The 14,275-nt window shown below is 46.2% G+C and overlaps 6 protein-coding genes across 6 annotated transcripts; 3 read left to right on the top strand and 3 right to left on the bottom strand.

Annotated features, from left to right (window-relative positions):
* Positions 1–183: 183 nt before the first annotated feature.
* GGS22DRAFT_127506 (Pyoverdine/dityrosine biosynthesis protein-domain-containing protein) lies at positions 184–2,871 on the bottom strand. The gene is made up of 6 exons (XM_047958377.1): positions 2,843–2,871; positions 2,197–2,780; positions 1,999–2,148; positions 1,654–1,889; positions 932–1,587; positions 184–877 (listed from the first exon to the last, which is right to left on the bottom strand). Exons 2-6 carry the CDS (start codon positions 2,603–2,605, stop codon positions 400–402), a joined length of 1,929 nt encoding a protein of 642 aa, XP_047820162.1. The 5' UTR covers positions 2,606–2,780; positions 2,843–2,871; the 3' UTR covers positions 184–399.
* Positions 2,872–3,574: 703 nt separating this feature from the next.
* GGS22DRAFT_187565 (FAD binding domain-containing protein) lies at positions 3,575–5,609 on the top strand (the record flags this gene model as incomplete). Its single annotated transcript, XM_047964609.1, has 7 exons — positions 3,575–3,635; positions 3,691–3,756; positions 3,807–3,926; positions 3,975–4,529; positions 4,600–4,935; positions 4,996–5,342; positions 5,523–5,609. The coding sequence occupies 7 exons, from the start codon at positions 3,575–3,577 to the stop codon at positions 5,607–5,609; spliced, it is 1,572 nt and encodes a 523-aa protein (XP_047820161.1).
* Positions 5,610–5,684: 75 nt separating this feature from the next.
* GGS22DRAFT_160572 (peroxisome membrane protein) lies at positions 5,685–7,772 on the top strand. The gene has a single exon (XM_047960947.1). The coding sequence runs from the start codon at positions 5,865–5,867 to the stop codon at positions 7,026–7,028; it is 1,164 nt and encodes a 387-aa protein (XP_047820160.1). The 5' UTR covers positions 5,685–5,864; the 3' UTR covers positions 7,029–7,772.
* Positions 7,773–8,686: 914 nt separating this feature from the next.
* On the top strand, positions 8,687–10,452 carry GGS22DRAFT_199608 (HET-domain-containing protein; the record flags this gene model as incomplete). Its single annotated transcript, XM_047966312.1, has 3 exons — positions 8,687–9,245; positions 9,276–10,056; positions 10,403–10,452. Exons 1-3 carry the CDS (start codon positions 8,757–8,759, stop codon positions 10,450–10,452), a joined length of 1,320 nt encoding a protein of 439 aa, XP_047820159.1. The 5' UTR covers positions 8,687–8,756.
* Positions 10,453–10,637: 185 nt separating this feature from the next.
* GGS22DRAFT_187562 (uncharacterized protein) lies at positions 10,638–11,661 on the bottom strand (the record flags this gene model as incomplete). The annotated part of the gene is made up of 3 exons (XM_047964608.1): positions 10,638–10,753; positions 10,818–11,372; positions 11,451–11,661. 3 exons carry the CDS (start codon positions 11,659–11,661, stop codon positions 10,638–10,640), a joined length of 882 nt encoding a protein of 293 aa, XP_047820158.1.
* Positions 11,662–12,995: 1,334 nt separating this feature from the next.
* Positions 12,996–14,176, bottom strand: GGS22DRAFT_187561 (uncharacterized protein; the record flags this gene model as incomplete). The annotated part of the gene is made up of 3 exons (XM_047964607.1): positions 12,996–13,375; positions 13,470–13,758; positions 13,808–14,176. The coding sequence occupies 3 exons, from the start codon at positions 14,174–14,176 to the stop codon at positions 12,996–12,998; spliced, it is 1,038 nt and encodes a 345-aa protein (XP_047820157.1).
* Between the last annotated feature and the right edge of the window lie 99 nt (positions 14,177–14,275).

Below are 14,275 nucleotides of genomic sequence, written 5' to 3'. Positions count from 1 at the left end.
CATACCTACCTAGGTACCTATGGTAGGTAGATAACGAGATAGTAGAGGCAACAAAGTTATCAATGCACCACGACCAGCACGACCAAGTAGGCGATCACGTGAACTAATATGACGCAAAATTCACCTTAGGATACATCCCGCGGTCAAAGCAGGTACAGGAGACATGAAGATCTGTGTACTATTAGAAACGTAACTAAACTAGATCACGCAGCGTACAATGAAACCAACTCCAAGGAGATACTCAGATTCGCACCTATAACTTTGAGAAAAAAACAACCCCTACCTCCCCTTACCTCCCCTTACCCCCCTGAAAAAAATAGTAAAGATATACTCGACATTGCTCATTACCTAACCCCTTAGTAATACACCCAGCCTACCCCTACCCACCCATCCTAACACCTAATCAAAATGTATCCTCCAAAGCTCCCTCTCGCACCCCGCCGTGAAATCGCTGCGGGTATGCATAGCTAAGACATTATCGCTAACGAGCAAGTCGCCCTTCTCCCAAGAATGGTAATACGCGACGCGGCGATCATGCAGCAAGCTCGTGAGGGTATCGCACACGTTCGTACTATCCACGCAGTGGGCGCTCGCGTTGTCGATAGTTATGTGGGTAGCATCGAAGCGCGTCTTAGACTGCGGCCACGGCTCGTGGAAGCGCAGGCAGGGGCGGCTTGTGGCGGGATGGTCGATGACTAAGGGTAGGCCGTGGAGGGTTGTGGAGCCAAAGGAGGATGTGGATACGTCCCATGTTAGGGGGCGGAGAGAGGAAAGGGGGAGGTGGGAGGGGAGGTATTTGAATAGTAGTGTTGATGATGAGAATAGGGTAAAGCCTGTATTTTTGGGGGATTCGGTGACGGCGGTGAAGAATTGGAATCTAACAAAGTGTGTTAGTAATGAGGTAAGATAGTGGAGGTGGGGAGCAACCTACAGTGGTGGTGTAGACACCAATTCTTCGCTTCCATCGTCCCGCACTCTTTTCTCTGTCTTGAATAGTCCGTCGTAATGAAACGGCATCCATTCAGCCGAAAGGACATTGTTCAAACCACGTGTATCCATACCGCGATCTTTGACTTCTAGAACGAGGCCGAACTTCCACGGCAACGGTGTTCCAAATTCTCTAGATTTATCAACGAAAAAGTCCCGGTTCCTCGTCTGAGAGAAGCCTCTTAACACGACAGGCGAGTTTACTTGTGATAGTTCACGAACTTTGGCGGCGTCTACATCATGTATGGATAGAGCGCCCGGACCTGTTGCCGGGCGAATTAGAAAACCGGCGGGGTATAGGGGCTCGCATGTAATACCCCCCTTTTCGGTTGCCCATGACAACAAGTCACTCTTTTCGCGAAAGTAGCTGGGTCTGCCGTCCTCGTAAACGAGTTCAAAAGTATCGTCAACTTCGAACTCAGACCGATGGCCAGTGGTTGTAGTACCATCGAGCCGGAACGCGATGCTGCAGTGCCAGGGAGTCGTGAACATCGTGTCGGTTGGCAATAAATTGACGGAAAGCTTGTTCTCGCCTGTCGAAGCATGGATTGACAATCTAAGCCTATCCGGAAACATTTCCCTGACCGCTCGAGCGAATGCCTAGATTGCAGTTATCAGCTCCAACCTTTCTGAGTAACGACTGTTTTGAGTCAAGGTAAAACCCACATCACCTCTCATGAGCATCTGCTTGGCGATATATTCAATCCCCTTCTTGTATTTTGATTTGCTTCGCCCTTCGCCCACTGGGTATACATTTTGAAGATCGGTCGCTAGGAATTTGATGTAGCCCCTATATGTCAAGCATGTATCTTCATCTTCCGAAATTCGGAGTGAGACATTGAAGCCGGGCTTGCTGAATTGCTTCAATAGAGCATAGCGAAAATTAGTGGCATTGGCGACATCTACAGAACCATTAAGGTTAGCATGTATTTTTATATAAATCTAATTTTAAGAGTTTCTGGCAACGAAAAGGGTCTCTCCGGGTTTGAAATAGATAGAGTCTACACTTACATCTAATCTCATCAAGCTCATTGGGTACATCGATTTGAACGATGTCCCTGAGTCGGCAGAATTCGATATGGTGAAAGTTCTTTTTGGTCCTTAACGTTCGGAGAGCTTCACCATATGCCCACACGTCCTTGTCCGGAACTCCTAGAAGATCTTTACAGAGTTAATAATAAAGTAGAGGATAGGCTAAGGGTATAGTACCGTTATACACAAGCCCATCTGAGACGATCATTAATCTTGCTCCGGGTACGTAGATGTCTCCTATAGCGGCGCACAATCCATTCAGGTGTGCAAGCGCAAACTCCTCCGCCTTGTCGGGGAGACGGCCAAGGACCTTTGAGGTTGTGTTCGGTGATTTGAAAGGGAATGCGGGAAGGCACATGAGAACGGTCTCATTAGCTGAGACCTTGGAGTAAATCTGGGATAGAAAGTTGATCCCATCGTTACTTTTCGATAGAAATGCGTCTTTCGTGAGCTTGTATCGCGAGATGATGTTCAAGATACGTGATGCGGTTTTGAGATGAGAGGGTTCTAGCTTCCCCAGACCCTCGGCCAGAGCTGTTGGAAATGCCAAGCCATCGGCAAAATCGAGATTCAGGACGGACGGCATATTGAATGTAGGATCCAGCAGTATGGTAGTAATCTTTAGATATGGTTGAATCTATAAACCAGAGTACGACTTTGCAGGACAATGCGGACCCTGTGCATGATACATATGATACATAGAAGCTCGACTTAGGAGACGTCAATCAGTATCAGTGGCGATACCCCGGGTCTTTATTCACCTAATGCATTTATTAGAGAAAAAGCCGACTTGGCAATGCGGCAACGTTGCAAATTAACTAACCAAGTTTTATAACAGGCCAATGGCTGCTGAAAATGCATAGTGGGTGTTCTCCGGCAACACGGCTAAAGCCCTCGAGAAGTTAAGATATCTAGGTCCAATATAGCATGACCGATGCGGCGCTTTTGCGTGATTCAGAGATTCCGACGCTATCTCGTAAGATTTAATGGTCTATAAATCCAGATTATGCTTCGTGAAATTTTCTGTATGGCCGAACCCATCATCCTCTTTCCTAAATGGGAAGTTTAGCACGATTGGGACTGGGGTGCGGAATAGCTCCACAGCTCCGTCTCGTACTGTCTCCGCAACACCATATAAACCTGCCGCAAATGGGGCGGTCATACCGAGAATCCCGGTCGCGGGTAGCAGTTCTAACCTTGAAATCTAAAGGTATTAATGCGAAAGGCCCCGTCGGTGATGCCCGGATTGTGTTAACCTGCGATATCGTCAAAACGATAACCTAATAGATACCTCGGATGCTTAATAATATAACTATGCCACCGTAACATTCGATAAGATCATCTCACCGTCGATACTTATTAGGTTGACCGGATGCTAACGCCATAATAGAATCTTGAAAGCTTGGCAGAAAATTTTGTCGGTAAAGGCTTTCAAATAGATTTATAATCAAGATTGAACAAAGAAAGTCCAGCCATTACCTCATTTAGTTTGAAGAGTTCCTTTACAGCTGGAGCAGTCTTTGTGAAGCTATCCGCATACTGTCTCCCCTCGACCATGGCGCAAAATGACCAGGTCTTCGGATCTGAGGAACAGGTTGATTTAGCAATCATTGGAGGTTTGCCACCAGACCCATCATAATGTATCACACAATATGCTAACATTGAGATAAGGCGGTCCCACAGGACTTCTCTCTGGGCTTCTCGCGAGTCGTCTGGGCCTTTCTGTAAGCATCATAGGTATGTCGCTACACCTCCGTGACGGATCCCAAGTTCTAATAAGGTTCTAGATGCAAAGCCTGGGCCCTTGGAAGTAGGCCGAGCAGATGCGTTGAACGCTCGCACACAGCAATACCTCGAGGTTGTTGGGATTATTGATGAATTGCTTCCACTAGGAATCAAATGCAACAGTAAGTACTTCTTAATCTTGAGGGGTACTGGTAGCTCACCGAATTTAGCTAGTTCAACCTTCTCAGAGGGTGACTTTAAGTCTCGACAGAGTCATTGGTGGACATCGCTCCAGCACTGCTTTCGCCCTAACTTCTTGATGGTCGGCCAATCTGTTGTAGAACAGGTGCTCAAAGACCAGCTGGACGTACCGGTCCATTATCAAGAGAAGGTCACTAGCATCTCCGAGACGGAACAGGGCGTCACGCTCCATACAGATCGTGGCCGGAAGGTCTCGAGCAAATATGCCATCGCAGCTGATGGAGCACGTTCAACTGTTCGGCAGGCTTTAGACATTAGTTTTGCCGGAACGAAGCCTGAGATGGTGTGGGCGGTGCTTGACACATTCATCGAGACCGACTTCCCCGTATGCTCAGAGATTATTACGTTCCAACTAAGGGGCCAGTCACGGATATCATGGATTCCTAGAGAACGCGGGATGGCGAGATTTTACGTGCTTCTTGAGGGAGAAATCACTCAGAAAAAAGCTGAGGATTCTATCCGAGAACACATGGCGCCGCATAGAGTTGACTTCGTTAGAACGGAGTGGTTTAGCACATTCGACGGTAAGTATACACACTGTTATGAGAGGTATACCAGATGAGCGGAGATCTGACAAGACATATTGATCTTTAGTGAAAGAGCGAATCGCCTCCACATTCGTCCCGAAGCAGGGAGATGGTCGTATCATCCTAGCAGGCGATGCGGCTCACGTCCATTCTGTGAACGGAGGGCAGGGCTTAAACACGGGAATTGCCGACGCGTTCGCGCTCATCTGGCGCGTTGTTGCAGCTATCAGGAATGCGGGGCTCACTCCTGGAGCTGCCACCAAGTTGATCCGAAGCTATGATACTGAACGTCGGGCCGTAGCACAGGAAGTCATCGATGTCGCGGCGGCCCTCGTCCGAGATACGGTACATACTGCAAAGCAATATGTTTCGACCATTGAGAAAAATGCCGGATATATAACAGGTAAACAAATCGTCCTACGATTATTTCGTCTGTAAAATAGACTGGCTGACAGTAAAACAGGAATGGGAGTCTCCTATGATGGAGTTGGATCTGAATTGATCGTGGAATCCGAACGAGGTATCTGGAAGGCAGGCAAACGATGTCCAGATATTTGGCTTACCCCAATTGGGAACAATGAAGCGACTCGACTGTATTCGATGGTTTCATACGGAAAATATTTGGTAATCTTCCAAGGAGAACAGGATGTTCAGATGTTGTTCGGAGATATCTGCACCTATTTTATTCTCCGCCCCATCGATGCAGCTCAGGTGGGAACGGGAATCAACGGTCACGATAACGGATCAAATAACCGACCAGGTATTTTTTCGTCGGATGTTACTACTCCTGAAGACAACTTTGTCGTCATAGTAAGACCGGACATGTATATTGGCTATGTTGGAGAAGGTGACGGATGGAAAGCATACCTAGAAGAAGTTTATGTAAAATAGAAAATGATGAGGGAGTCCGGAGTCCGAAGTTGAATGAAATAGGTTCATTTTAGGGTGTCTGGGTACCTAGGTACTTCATCATATGCTGATAACGATAAGATTTACTACCTAAAGTGGCCTAAGCGCGTCATTTCAGCTGAGCCTCGGCTCGGCACTGGCCACCAGTGGCAGGAGCGTGAAGCATGACGCGCGAAATGGATAGAACGAGACCCGATAATTTCCCATTTCGTGGACAGCTCATCATCGTTACTTCCACTTTTCCAAAAATCAATCGAATCAATTGCGCAGCTTCGAATCGCACATTCCTCATTCCTCCCTTTTTTTTTCTTCCTTCTCCCATCATATTCTTTCTTTCTAGTGTCGTTGTAGTTTTAATTCGATTTAATTTATTCCTTAATACGATATACCAATCCACCATCGACCATCCATCATCCATCCACAATGTCAATACCCGCCGATCACTCTAGAGGTAGCGCATCGCGTCCCCCTAGCAAACCACAGTCACGGAACCCCGTTCGAAGTATGCTATCTCTGCCACCCCAATGGCTGCACATGTATGGCGATTTCATCACAAAGAACGCTCATCAAGTATCACAAATTGAGAGTGCCTTGCGGTCTTTAACATACATTATCCCTGGTCGATTTCGTGATGCGGAGATTGCTTCGGAAACTTTGCATTCTGGCATTCAATTGCTATCTCTCTATCACGATGCCGTTCTCCAAGGCGCTATCACCAAGATACCTGGACTCTCTCCAAAAATACCGAGCCCTCACACACGCTACACCAGATTCTGGACGGCTAAGAGCAGATTGTATCGGAGAATAGCATTGTTGTTACAAATAGTGCAATATACCGAGATGCTGTGGGAGATGGCAGCTAAGCGCAAAGGAGAGAGAATACGTTGGCGCGTAGTCATCGTTTTAGAGATTATAAAGGCCGTTTGCCGGTTGTTGTTGATGAGGGTTACCAACTCAAGACCACTCGTCACCCCACCTCTACCCGAACGAGATCCAATTCCGCCAGATGTCGACTCAAGCGACGAGGATACACTAAAGGAACTGATGGGCGAGGATACGACAGAGTCGAGCGACTCCGCTAAGGCTGTCTACGAGAAGGAATGGACGATGCCACGAACCGGTTCCAGCCTCCCCAGCCTACCGAATCCTAGCGATATTGGCTCATATCTAATGGGTCGCGTCCTAACAGCAGATGACATCAAGCCCGCAGCAAAACTTCTCAACACACTATCTCGCCCTGGTCAGACTGCTGAGATATTACACATCCTCGCTCCATTGGCATACGCTATTGCATTATCAAGGAGCAAGAACAAGAGATCCTGGACGCCTTGGCTCATCGGCATAAGCATGGAATACGCTGCACGGCAGTTGCGCGAGAGAGGTCTACGTAGCACTGCTCTAGAGAACGAAGAGTGGGGCAAGAGGTATTGGGCAGCTGGCTGGTGGACCATGAGAGGTGCTTTCTACGAAAACTTTACGAGGAATGTCATCGGTGGGGTACGTCGTCGCATGCCTAGTCTCGTCTCCGGCATATTGGAAGACTACGAATACCTTTGGGAGAATTATTATTTCAGTACCAGTGCATGATGGATTGGTAACGAGGACCTAACAACTTTTTGGATATCTGCCGAGGCGAGCAGAGTTGTATCATAAGATCACCGGAAAACATCCAGGACCACAGTTAGGTTGTCGAGGAGGATAATTCGGCAGTCTAGCCAACCCCCCCTTTTCTGACCGCCAACTCATTTCTGCGCCTGGAGCCCCATTTCCTAACTATAATGATACCCGACGAATACACCGACTAATTGATAACGTTCAAAGTGGAGTTTGGTCTAGGCTAGTAAAGATCACGTGGGATAGAGCAGACGAGTACACTTTTCAAGAACATAAACTTCTGGCTTGATTCATTAAATCTCCAGTTGCTCATCGCTATGTCGCAGACTTCGCATCCTCACTTGATGCTAGCAAGTCAGTGGCCACATGTGACGGACTCAGCAGACGCCCCAGGATGAAGTTAATTCCCTAAATACTCCGTTTAGGCGAGCACTCCCCGTTGACTATCATCACATCCTAATGGGTCGAGCACACATTGAATTTAGCTACATGTCAAATAGCAGTGGCATATCTAAGATTATTGGAGCCATCAGCATCCTCCTAGTCCGAAATATGCATAATATCCTCCCAGCTTTCTAGATGGAACAGACATTAGGGTTTCGGTTTCAAAGATTGGTTTGCTACCTACCTTAGAATATGGCATAATGATCTGCTGGGAATGGCATTTTTGTAAGGTTAGAACATTATGGTAGAAAGTTTCAACCTTGAATTAACATGAAGAGACAGTATGCGGATATTTTGCGTGATCTTTATACTCCGTACACAAGTTAATCACGCATAGACACTCATTATTATATGTCATAAGAATAAATCTAGCGTTATGTCTACTATCCTATTCCTTATTCAACAACTTATGCTCTGTATAAAAGTCTAGGTCAAACCTCCAGGCTGTGTGATGTGAAATGTCTTCGCACCGTGTGGCGTCTTTTTGGTGGCTGAGTTCCCTGAGTTATAGCGATTGTTCACTAAAACTTTAGCGGGTAAATCACTAAATCTTCTAGGTTAGGTACATAGACAGCTATATAGCTTAGGGTTTTCAGTGAGCAAGAAGCCCGAAGATGGCTTTAGTTAGGCATTCAATACCTAGGCAATGTGTGGATATAATTTCAAGTCTTTTTCTAAGACGGCTGATGCTTTTACTGTTTACGTAAGTACCAAGCAAAGAAAAGGCCAAAGTCTTTAATAAAACTTCCATGTTTGCTTAGCCATGTAGTGTAGGTACTTAGGTAGGGTTAGGAGATGATAGGGGCATCAAAAGGCCTTCTTAAAGAAAAAAAAAACATGAAGCTCAAAGGCGCAAGAAGGCGCCACAAGTCTGCGATGGTACTGACATGACTTAGGCAGGCACCTAGTTTTAGGTTCCAGAATCTGCCTACAGATGAGGCATATTTATCACAACACGGCTACCATCTGATACGCAGATGGTATTATAGTAGGGACCTAGATAGCGCTAAGCCATCTACTCAGGAATTGATTACCTAGGTACCTACCTCTACCTATTGGGTGGTCAGGAATAAGAACATACTAGGTATGCAAGTCAGCAGGTCTTGATGGAGCATAGCCTCAATCAGAATGTATTACCGGAGACCTTCATGAAATCAAGAAGACTCATTGCACATCATGAGGGGAACGAGATCTTCTTTTATTATTTGAAAAATACCTATAGACTGATTTGACCCCTAAATATTAGATATATTCGTGATGAGCGACAATCTAGATAGAATTCTAAACCGGGATGGCCACTTCAAGCATCCCATTATCAATTCCCAAACGCAAGCCCGGCTGATGCGACTATCTCCCAATCGCACGAAAAATAGGCGTCTACAGTACCGCTTAGAGGTTTTCGATCTATCTAGCTTCTCTTCAATAGAATATACCGCCCTATCTTACACATGGGGGCGTGCAGTTAGTGTTGATGAACTCTACGAGATTTTAATTGACGATCAACCTTTCTTTGTACGCCGGAATCTTTATAACTTTCTTGCTACGGCAGCGGGAAAAGAGACTAGTGGCCTATTTTTTGTGGATGCGATCTGTATCAACCAGCTCAATAGCGCGGAGCGACAGCATCAGGTCCAGCAGATGACACGCATATACCGCAATGCAAACAACGTCATATCATGGCTCGGGGTCCCAGAGACGGTTCAAGACTTAGACAGTGTGCGGATTCTGGCCCAGACAAGAGGTAGAGTGGGCTGTGGACACTGGACAGCGCGACAGTGGGATGGCTTTCAGTATATCAGCTATCATCCTTACTGGAGTCGCGTCTGGATCTTGCAGGAAGTGCTATTGGCCCAGAGGGTGGAAGTCTGGTGTTGGTACTTCACATTTCCGCTCGATCTATTCGCAGGGATCGACTCGTCGAAGGTTAATTATCACATATCACAAGTGAGATTATCCTCGGATGGAAGACCACAAACAGTTGTCGATGCTATTTCACGATCATGTAGTCCAGCGGAAAGAATTATAACTCACAGAACACGACATGTGTTCCGACCCATAGTTGACCCCCTAGCTCAAGGGACCGCTGTTGGGACGCTCGAAGAAATGATAAAGGCGCTCGCATACCCTTATATGGCCACAGAAACTTACCAATCATCCATCCCCGACTTGATTCATCAGGTGGTGCGAAAATTTGGCATGCTCCAGTGCTCAGATCCAAGAGACAAACTATATGGATTCCTGGGAATCCTAAAAGACAATAGTAGGGCCAAGGTGAATCCTGATTACACGATGCCCATCAGCTATGCTTTTCGCCAAGCTCTGAAGATTGGCCTAGAAGAAATAGGCGGCGAGCACTGGTTTGGGCTATACTCAACAAGTCGTAACCAGGTTTATACTATCTTGCTTACGTACTATTGCGATGTACGTGACGCTTTTGATATGGAAGATAGTAATAGCATGGCAATACTAGAAGAGGTAGTCGCTGAACTTCGATCCGAAGCTCTAACAACGGAGCCTATGGCCGAAGAGTTGTGGAGAGAGTGGTTTCGTCCACATTGTGACAAGGGATTGGAAGGATTTCTAGGCTCTGAAAAGCTTCTACAAACGAGTGCTCCGATTAGCAACAAAAGAACAAGTTTTAAGGAGCTTTAGTTGCGCCGATACAAGGGATTTGAGACGCGGCGTCAATCTAAGTTATTTTATTAGACACAGCTTGAGTTTGTGGTTCTTTTCAACTCCTCAATAAGACACGATGATGGATGGGTTAGGTACCTGCATAGGTACCTAGTACCCATATTTTGATCCTCCGTGATTGCTAGGTATCCATGGATGCGGTAAATGTTAGATAGTACCTAAGGTACCAGTTAATGTGCTAATTACGTGAAAGATGCTTTAACTCTCAGGGGAATACGCGCTATCATTCAGCGCTTTTCAGCGTCTCGCTGGCGTGTAACTATGAAATAATACAGTGGATCTGTTGAAAAAGCACTGTACATCTTCTACCATACAAACCCTAAGAATGGAAAGACTCTGGTTGGAAATTAATCAACGTGTCTATCGTAAGAAGTATACTCCAGTCTTGCGTAGTAGATAGCATCGTTTATACTACATGGCCCATAAGCGTGGTATATGAAAAAGCTATTTCTGTCCCCAAGTTACAATGTATTTAGTGTAACCCCCCTTTTCCTTCAAGTCCGTGTACAGGCGGGACTCTAGGTCATCCCATTCGCTTTTCCAGATATCCCGGGGCATCTCTGCAAGCTCGTTAGTTAACTGAACACTGACATAATCAAACCCACAGTATTTTTAATGACTTACTCCTCAGCACAGAAAGAAAGTTCGGGACACCCGCGACGGCTGTCCTAAGGCTCCTCTCCCGAATATAGGGATCTGCTACGGCAGCACCATAGCTAACGATGACCTCCCTCTTTTCCACATTCTTCAATCCAGCAGCCTTCATCTCCTCGGGAAGAGTAGACCATAGGTTCGACTTCTTGTATTTAGTGCCCGCGTACAGGTTCGCGTATAATGTGTCGAGCATGTCGATGTACTGGTTCTGCGAAACCGGGTTTTGAGGGAGCGGTGTAGTAGCCACCTCGACCATCTGCAACCACCCTCCCTCCTTGAGCAAATTGGCCAGGTTCTGCACTACGTAAGTCGGTGTCCTCTCGGGCCCTGCGGCGGCCATCACAAGACGTTGGTGCACTAGATCAAACGTTGCGTTCCAAGCTTCCGGAAAGGGTTCTTTGATCGACTGGTTGAGAAAATGCACCCCTTCAGGAGGTGGGCTCGGGTAAAGTGATTCGACGACGTCGGTTCCCACGTATTCGTGCTTTACTTGCGAAGCCGCAATTAAGTCCTTAATCCATCGACCTGTGTCATGTTTACATTGTTAGAAGGGGGTGTGGTTTTAGATCTCATCGTTGTTACTTGATAGAAACAATACCTCACCATTTGCGCATGCAGAGTCTAGGATACGCAGGCCCGGTTTGGTCAAATTGATAGGAGCATAAAGGGCTTTACCGCCCATCGCATGGACCACTGTCTCGTGCTGGTCTTCCAACCGTACCTGCTCTGACACATTGTCATCATGAGCCTTGGTCTTATCCATAAAGACCATCATCGTGGCAGACGACATTATTGAGGTTGTCTCTGTTGACATTTTGGGCAGTCCAATTCGTATTCATGAACCTTAATGCCACCACCTACGGTGCTATTGGTATTTCATGATTTTATAAGCACCAGCCTTGAGATATTGAACCAGGGAGATCATTCTAACAACCATAAGATGCTAGTAATGCGGAAGAACTGTATCCGGATTCTCACTTTGGCCGACCTAAAGTTACCAAAGCTCCATGCTCCCCCTCTTCGACGACTCGAATCACCGCCATATTTTAGTAATTCGGGATTTATATCTCCGCGTATACTCAATCATTCAATCCATATCCTAGAATCCTGAGGGCACGTGAGTAATCCGTCTTTGAAGAGTGACGCCAGCACTCGGAGTTACATGAAGCCGAAGGAAGCGGCTCGGCACTAAGGCAAACGTGACTTCGCATTCGAAACGAGAAAAACCTTAATATCAGAAGTCCTTTGCATACATATACGTGTAAGTAATTGAGGTTATTCAATAATTTCTTTTACGTAAATCGTGGTGTAAGGGGTTGATGCCAGCGGCAGCTTTATTCTACCTGGCACACCAACCCAGACTTAGAAATCCATAACTCTGGGAAAATCTTTTATAGGGAAGTTAGAATGAACCTTGAAAATCCTAACGTAAAATGCGATCTAACTCATCTCATTATAAGCAAAAGCTAGCATTCATAGAACTGTAGGAGCACTGTATTTAGTATAATGTAATCGTGATGCATGAAAGGGGTTAGGGGTAAACTATGGTCTGTGCGTCACCCCCTATTGAGACCTGAAGATTTTGTTCAATTCTACAAGTTCTCGTAAAGTTCAGCTCCCAAGTGACAATTACGGAGAAACGAAGAAATAAAATCGGAATAAAAATACTTATGGAATTATACGAGGAGTTACACGGGAGAAATATTTAACCTAGTTACTAGGTAAGTTACATGAAGAAAGATGTACAGGCTTAAGCGAGCTTACATGCTGCCATTAGGTGGTTCATACCCATAATTACGAGTAACTTCGCAGTCTTTGTTTAGATAATTCCTAGGTTAAGGATTTTAATGAGAAATTCTTTCAATAAGGTGATTAATAGCTAGGTACACTGTTCGAACCGAAACAACGTCCAAACAATGCCTGGGTGGACGAATCTTTGCTGTCACTACGCATAGAGGAAAATATATTAATTCCTGTATTGCCGGCCTAATTCTATCATAGAGAGAACTGTTAAGGGAAAGGGATAAGTTTTCATATTTTATGTATCTCCTATCGATTGGCTATCCATTGTATTGCTACCTATCCTAAACCCGAAAAAGATTGGCAGGGGAAACGTTTCCCTAGTAACCTTTGTAGATCACAGTAAAACTAATACTGGTACTTCATACGGAACTCAATATGTTCCTGAATAGTCCCCGTCTTATACTTACCAGCAGGCATGCTCCCACACTTCCCAGTGGCCTGCGGACCCGCAATTCCATCATGGCGGGGCGTGATGAAGTACGGCATCGAGTATCTCTTGGGCGTGATCTCGGACCCATCTTTAGCGCGTGGGATGATAACCCTGTGCTTCGATGCGGGCAGGTAACCGTTCGTCCAGATTTCACCGAAGTCGCCAATAGTAAGGTACAAACGGTCCTCGATCTCGGTTGTAGCCTGAAGAAAGGTGCCAGGGTTAAGCCTGTCCTCGATTTCGAGGCCCTGGTTCTCGTCTTGCATGAGCAGGGTATAGGTCGTGAAATCGGTATCTATAATAATGTTGGGAATTAGTAGATACTTCTTCGGGGAGTTCTAAGGGTTCTATGCATGTCTAAGAAGCAAAAGAAAATCAGTGCTACTTACGTGTGGGACACCACGTGAGAGATGAGCGATCGATCGTGGACTCGTGGGCCGAGGGGTAGTGCATGAGTCGCAGACCGTTCTGGTGCCCGGTATGGACCTTCAGGATGTACTTCTTGGCCTCTTCATCGATCTGGAGACCTTCGAGCATAGCCTCAAGCACGACTTTGCTCAGGTCTTCCATTTGCCAGTAATACCCTTGGGCCCATGTGTGGAATCCAGGAAGAGCATTCTCGTCGATCCAAAGGTTGTAGTGTACTAGTTCACCATCGCTTCCGATGTCGTAGTGTTCCTGTACTCATTATTAGCGAAGGTCAAGATATGCGATGATCTTGTGTTACCTTGAAATCAAGGGGCTTCTTGAAGTCTGATGCCAATTCACCGGACATGCTCTTAAGCTCTTCCTCAGTGTAGATCAAGCATTTCTCTCGACCCACTCCAGAGTAACCACGATGTGGAACTATACCCTTGGGGTGGTTCGCCTTGGCTTTCTCCTCGTAAGGCAGATCGAAGAATTTTCGAGACCAGTCGAAAGCTTCTCTCAGTCTTTTGATCGGGATGCCATGGCCAACGATACCACAGGCGCCTTGGACGTGGATAGCTTCCACGAGCTTGTCAACTGTAGCCTTGCGAGCGATTGGGTCGCTATCGTTGATCAATGGAGAGATATCAATGGTTTGAATGCCGCTCGGGGGAGGTAGAGAACCCATTGTGACTGATTTAGTGCTTAATGTTCGTGATTGCGTGTATGGTGCCCAGAAAATGAAGCCCAGCAAGGCAAATCCAGCTTGATATAAATCCATGTCGAC

This window comes from Annulohypoxylon maeteangense, assembly GCF_022496945.1.
Source record: "Annulohypoxylon maeteangense strain CBS 123835 unplaced genomic scaffold GGS22scaffold_6, whole genome shotgun sequence".
Taxonomy (NCBI): Eukaryota; Fungi; Ascomycota; class Sordariomycetes; order Xylariales; family Hypoxylaceae; genus Annulohypoxylon; species Annulohypoxylon maeteangense.
The sequence above is the reverse complement of the archived record's forward strand: the minus strand, read 5'-3'. Positions and strand labels throughout refer to the sequence as shown.

What these genes read in the sequence shown, in the direction of transcription:
- GGS22DRAFT_127506 (XM_047958377.1), bottom strand. Translation starts at nt 2,605, where the DNA reads ATGCCGTCCGTCCTGAATCTCGATTTTGCCGATGGCTTGGCATTTCCA. An exon ending in TGAGCTTGATGAGATTAGAT is followed by an intron (nt 1,890 to 1,998) that starts GTAAGTGTAGAC and finishes ATGGTTCTGTAG; the next exon opens with ATGTCGCCAATGCCACTAAT. An exon ending in TTGGTGTCTACACCACCACT is followed by an intron (nt 878 to 931) that starts GTAGGTTGCTCC and finishes ACACTTTGTTAG; the next exon opens with ATTCCAATTCTTCACCGCCG.
- GGS22DRAFT_160572 (XM_047960947.1), top strand. Translation starts at nt 5,865, where the DNA reads ATGTCAATACCCGCCGATCACTCTAGAGGTAGCGCATCGCGTCCCCCT.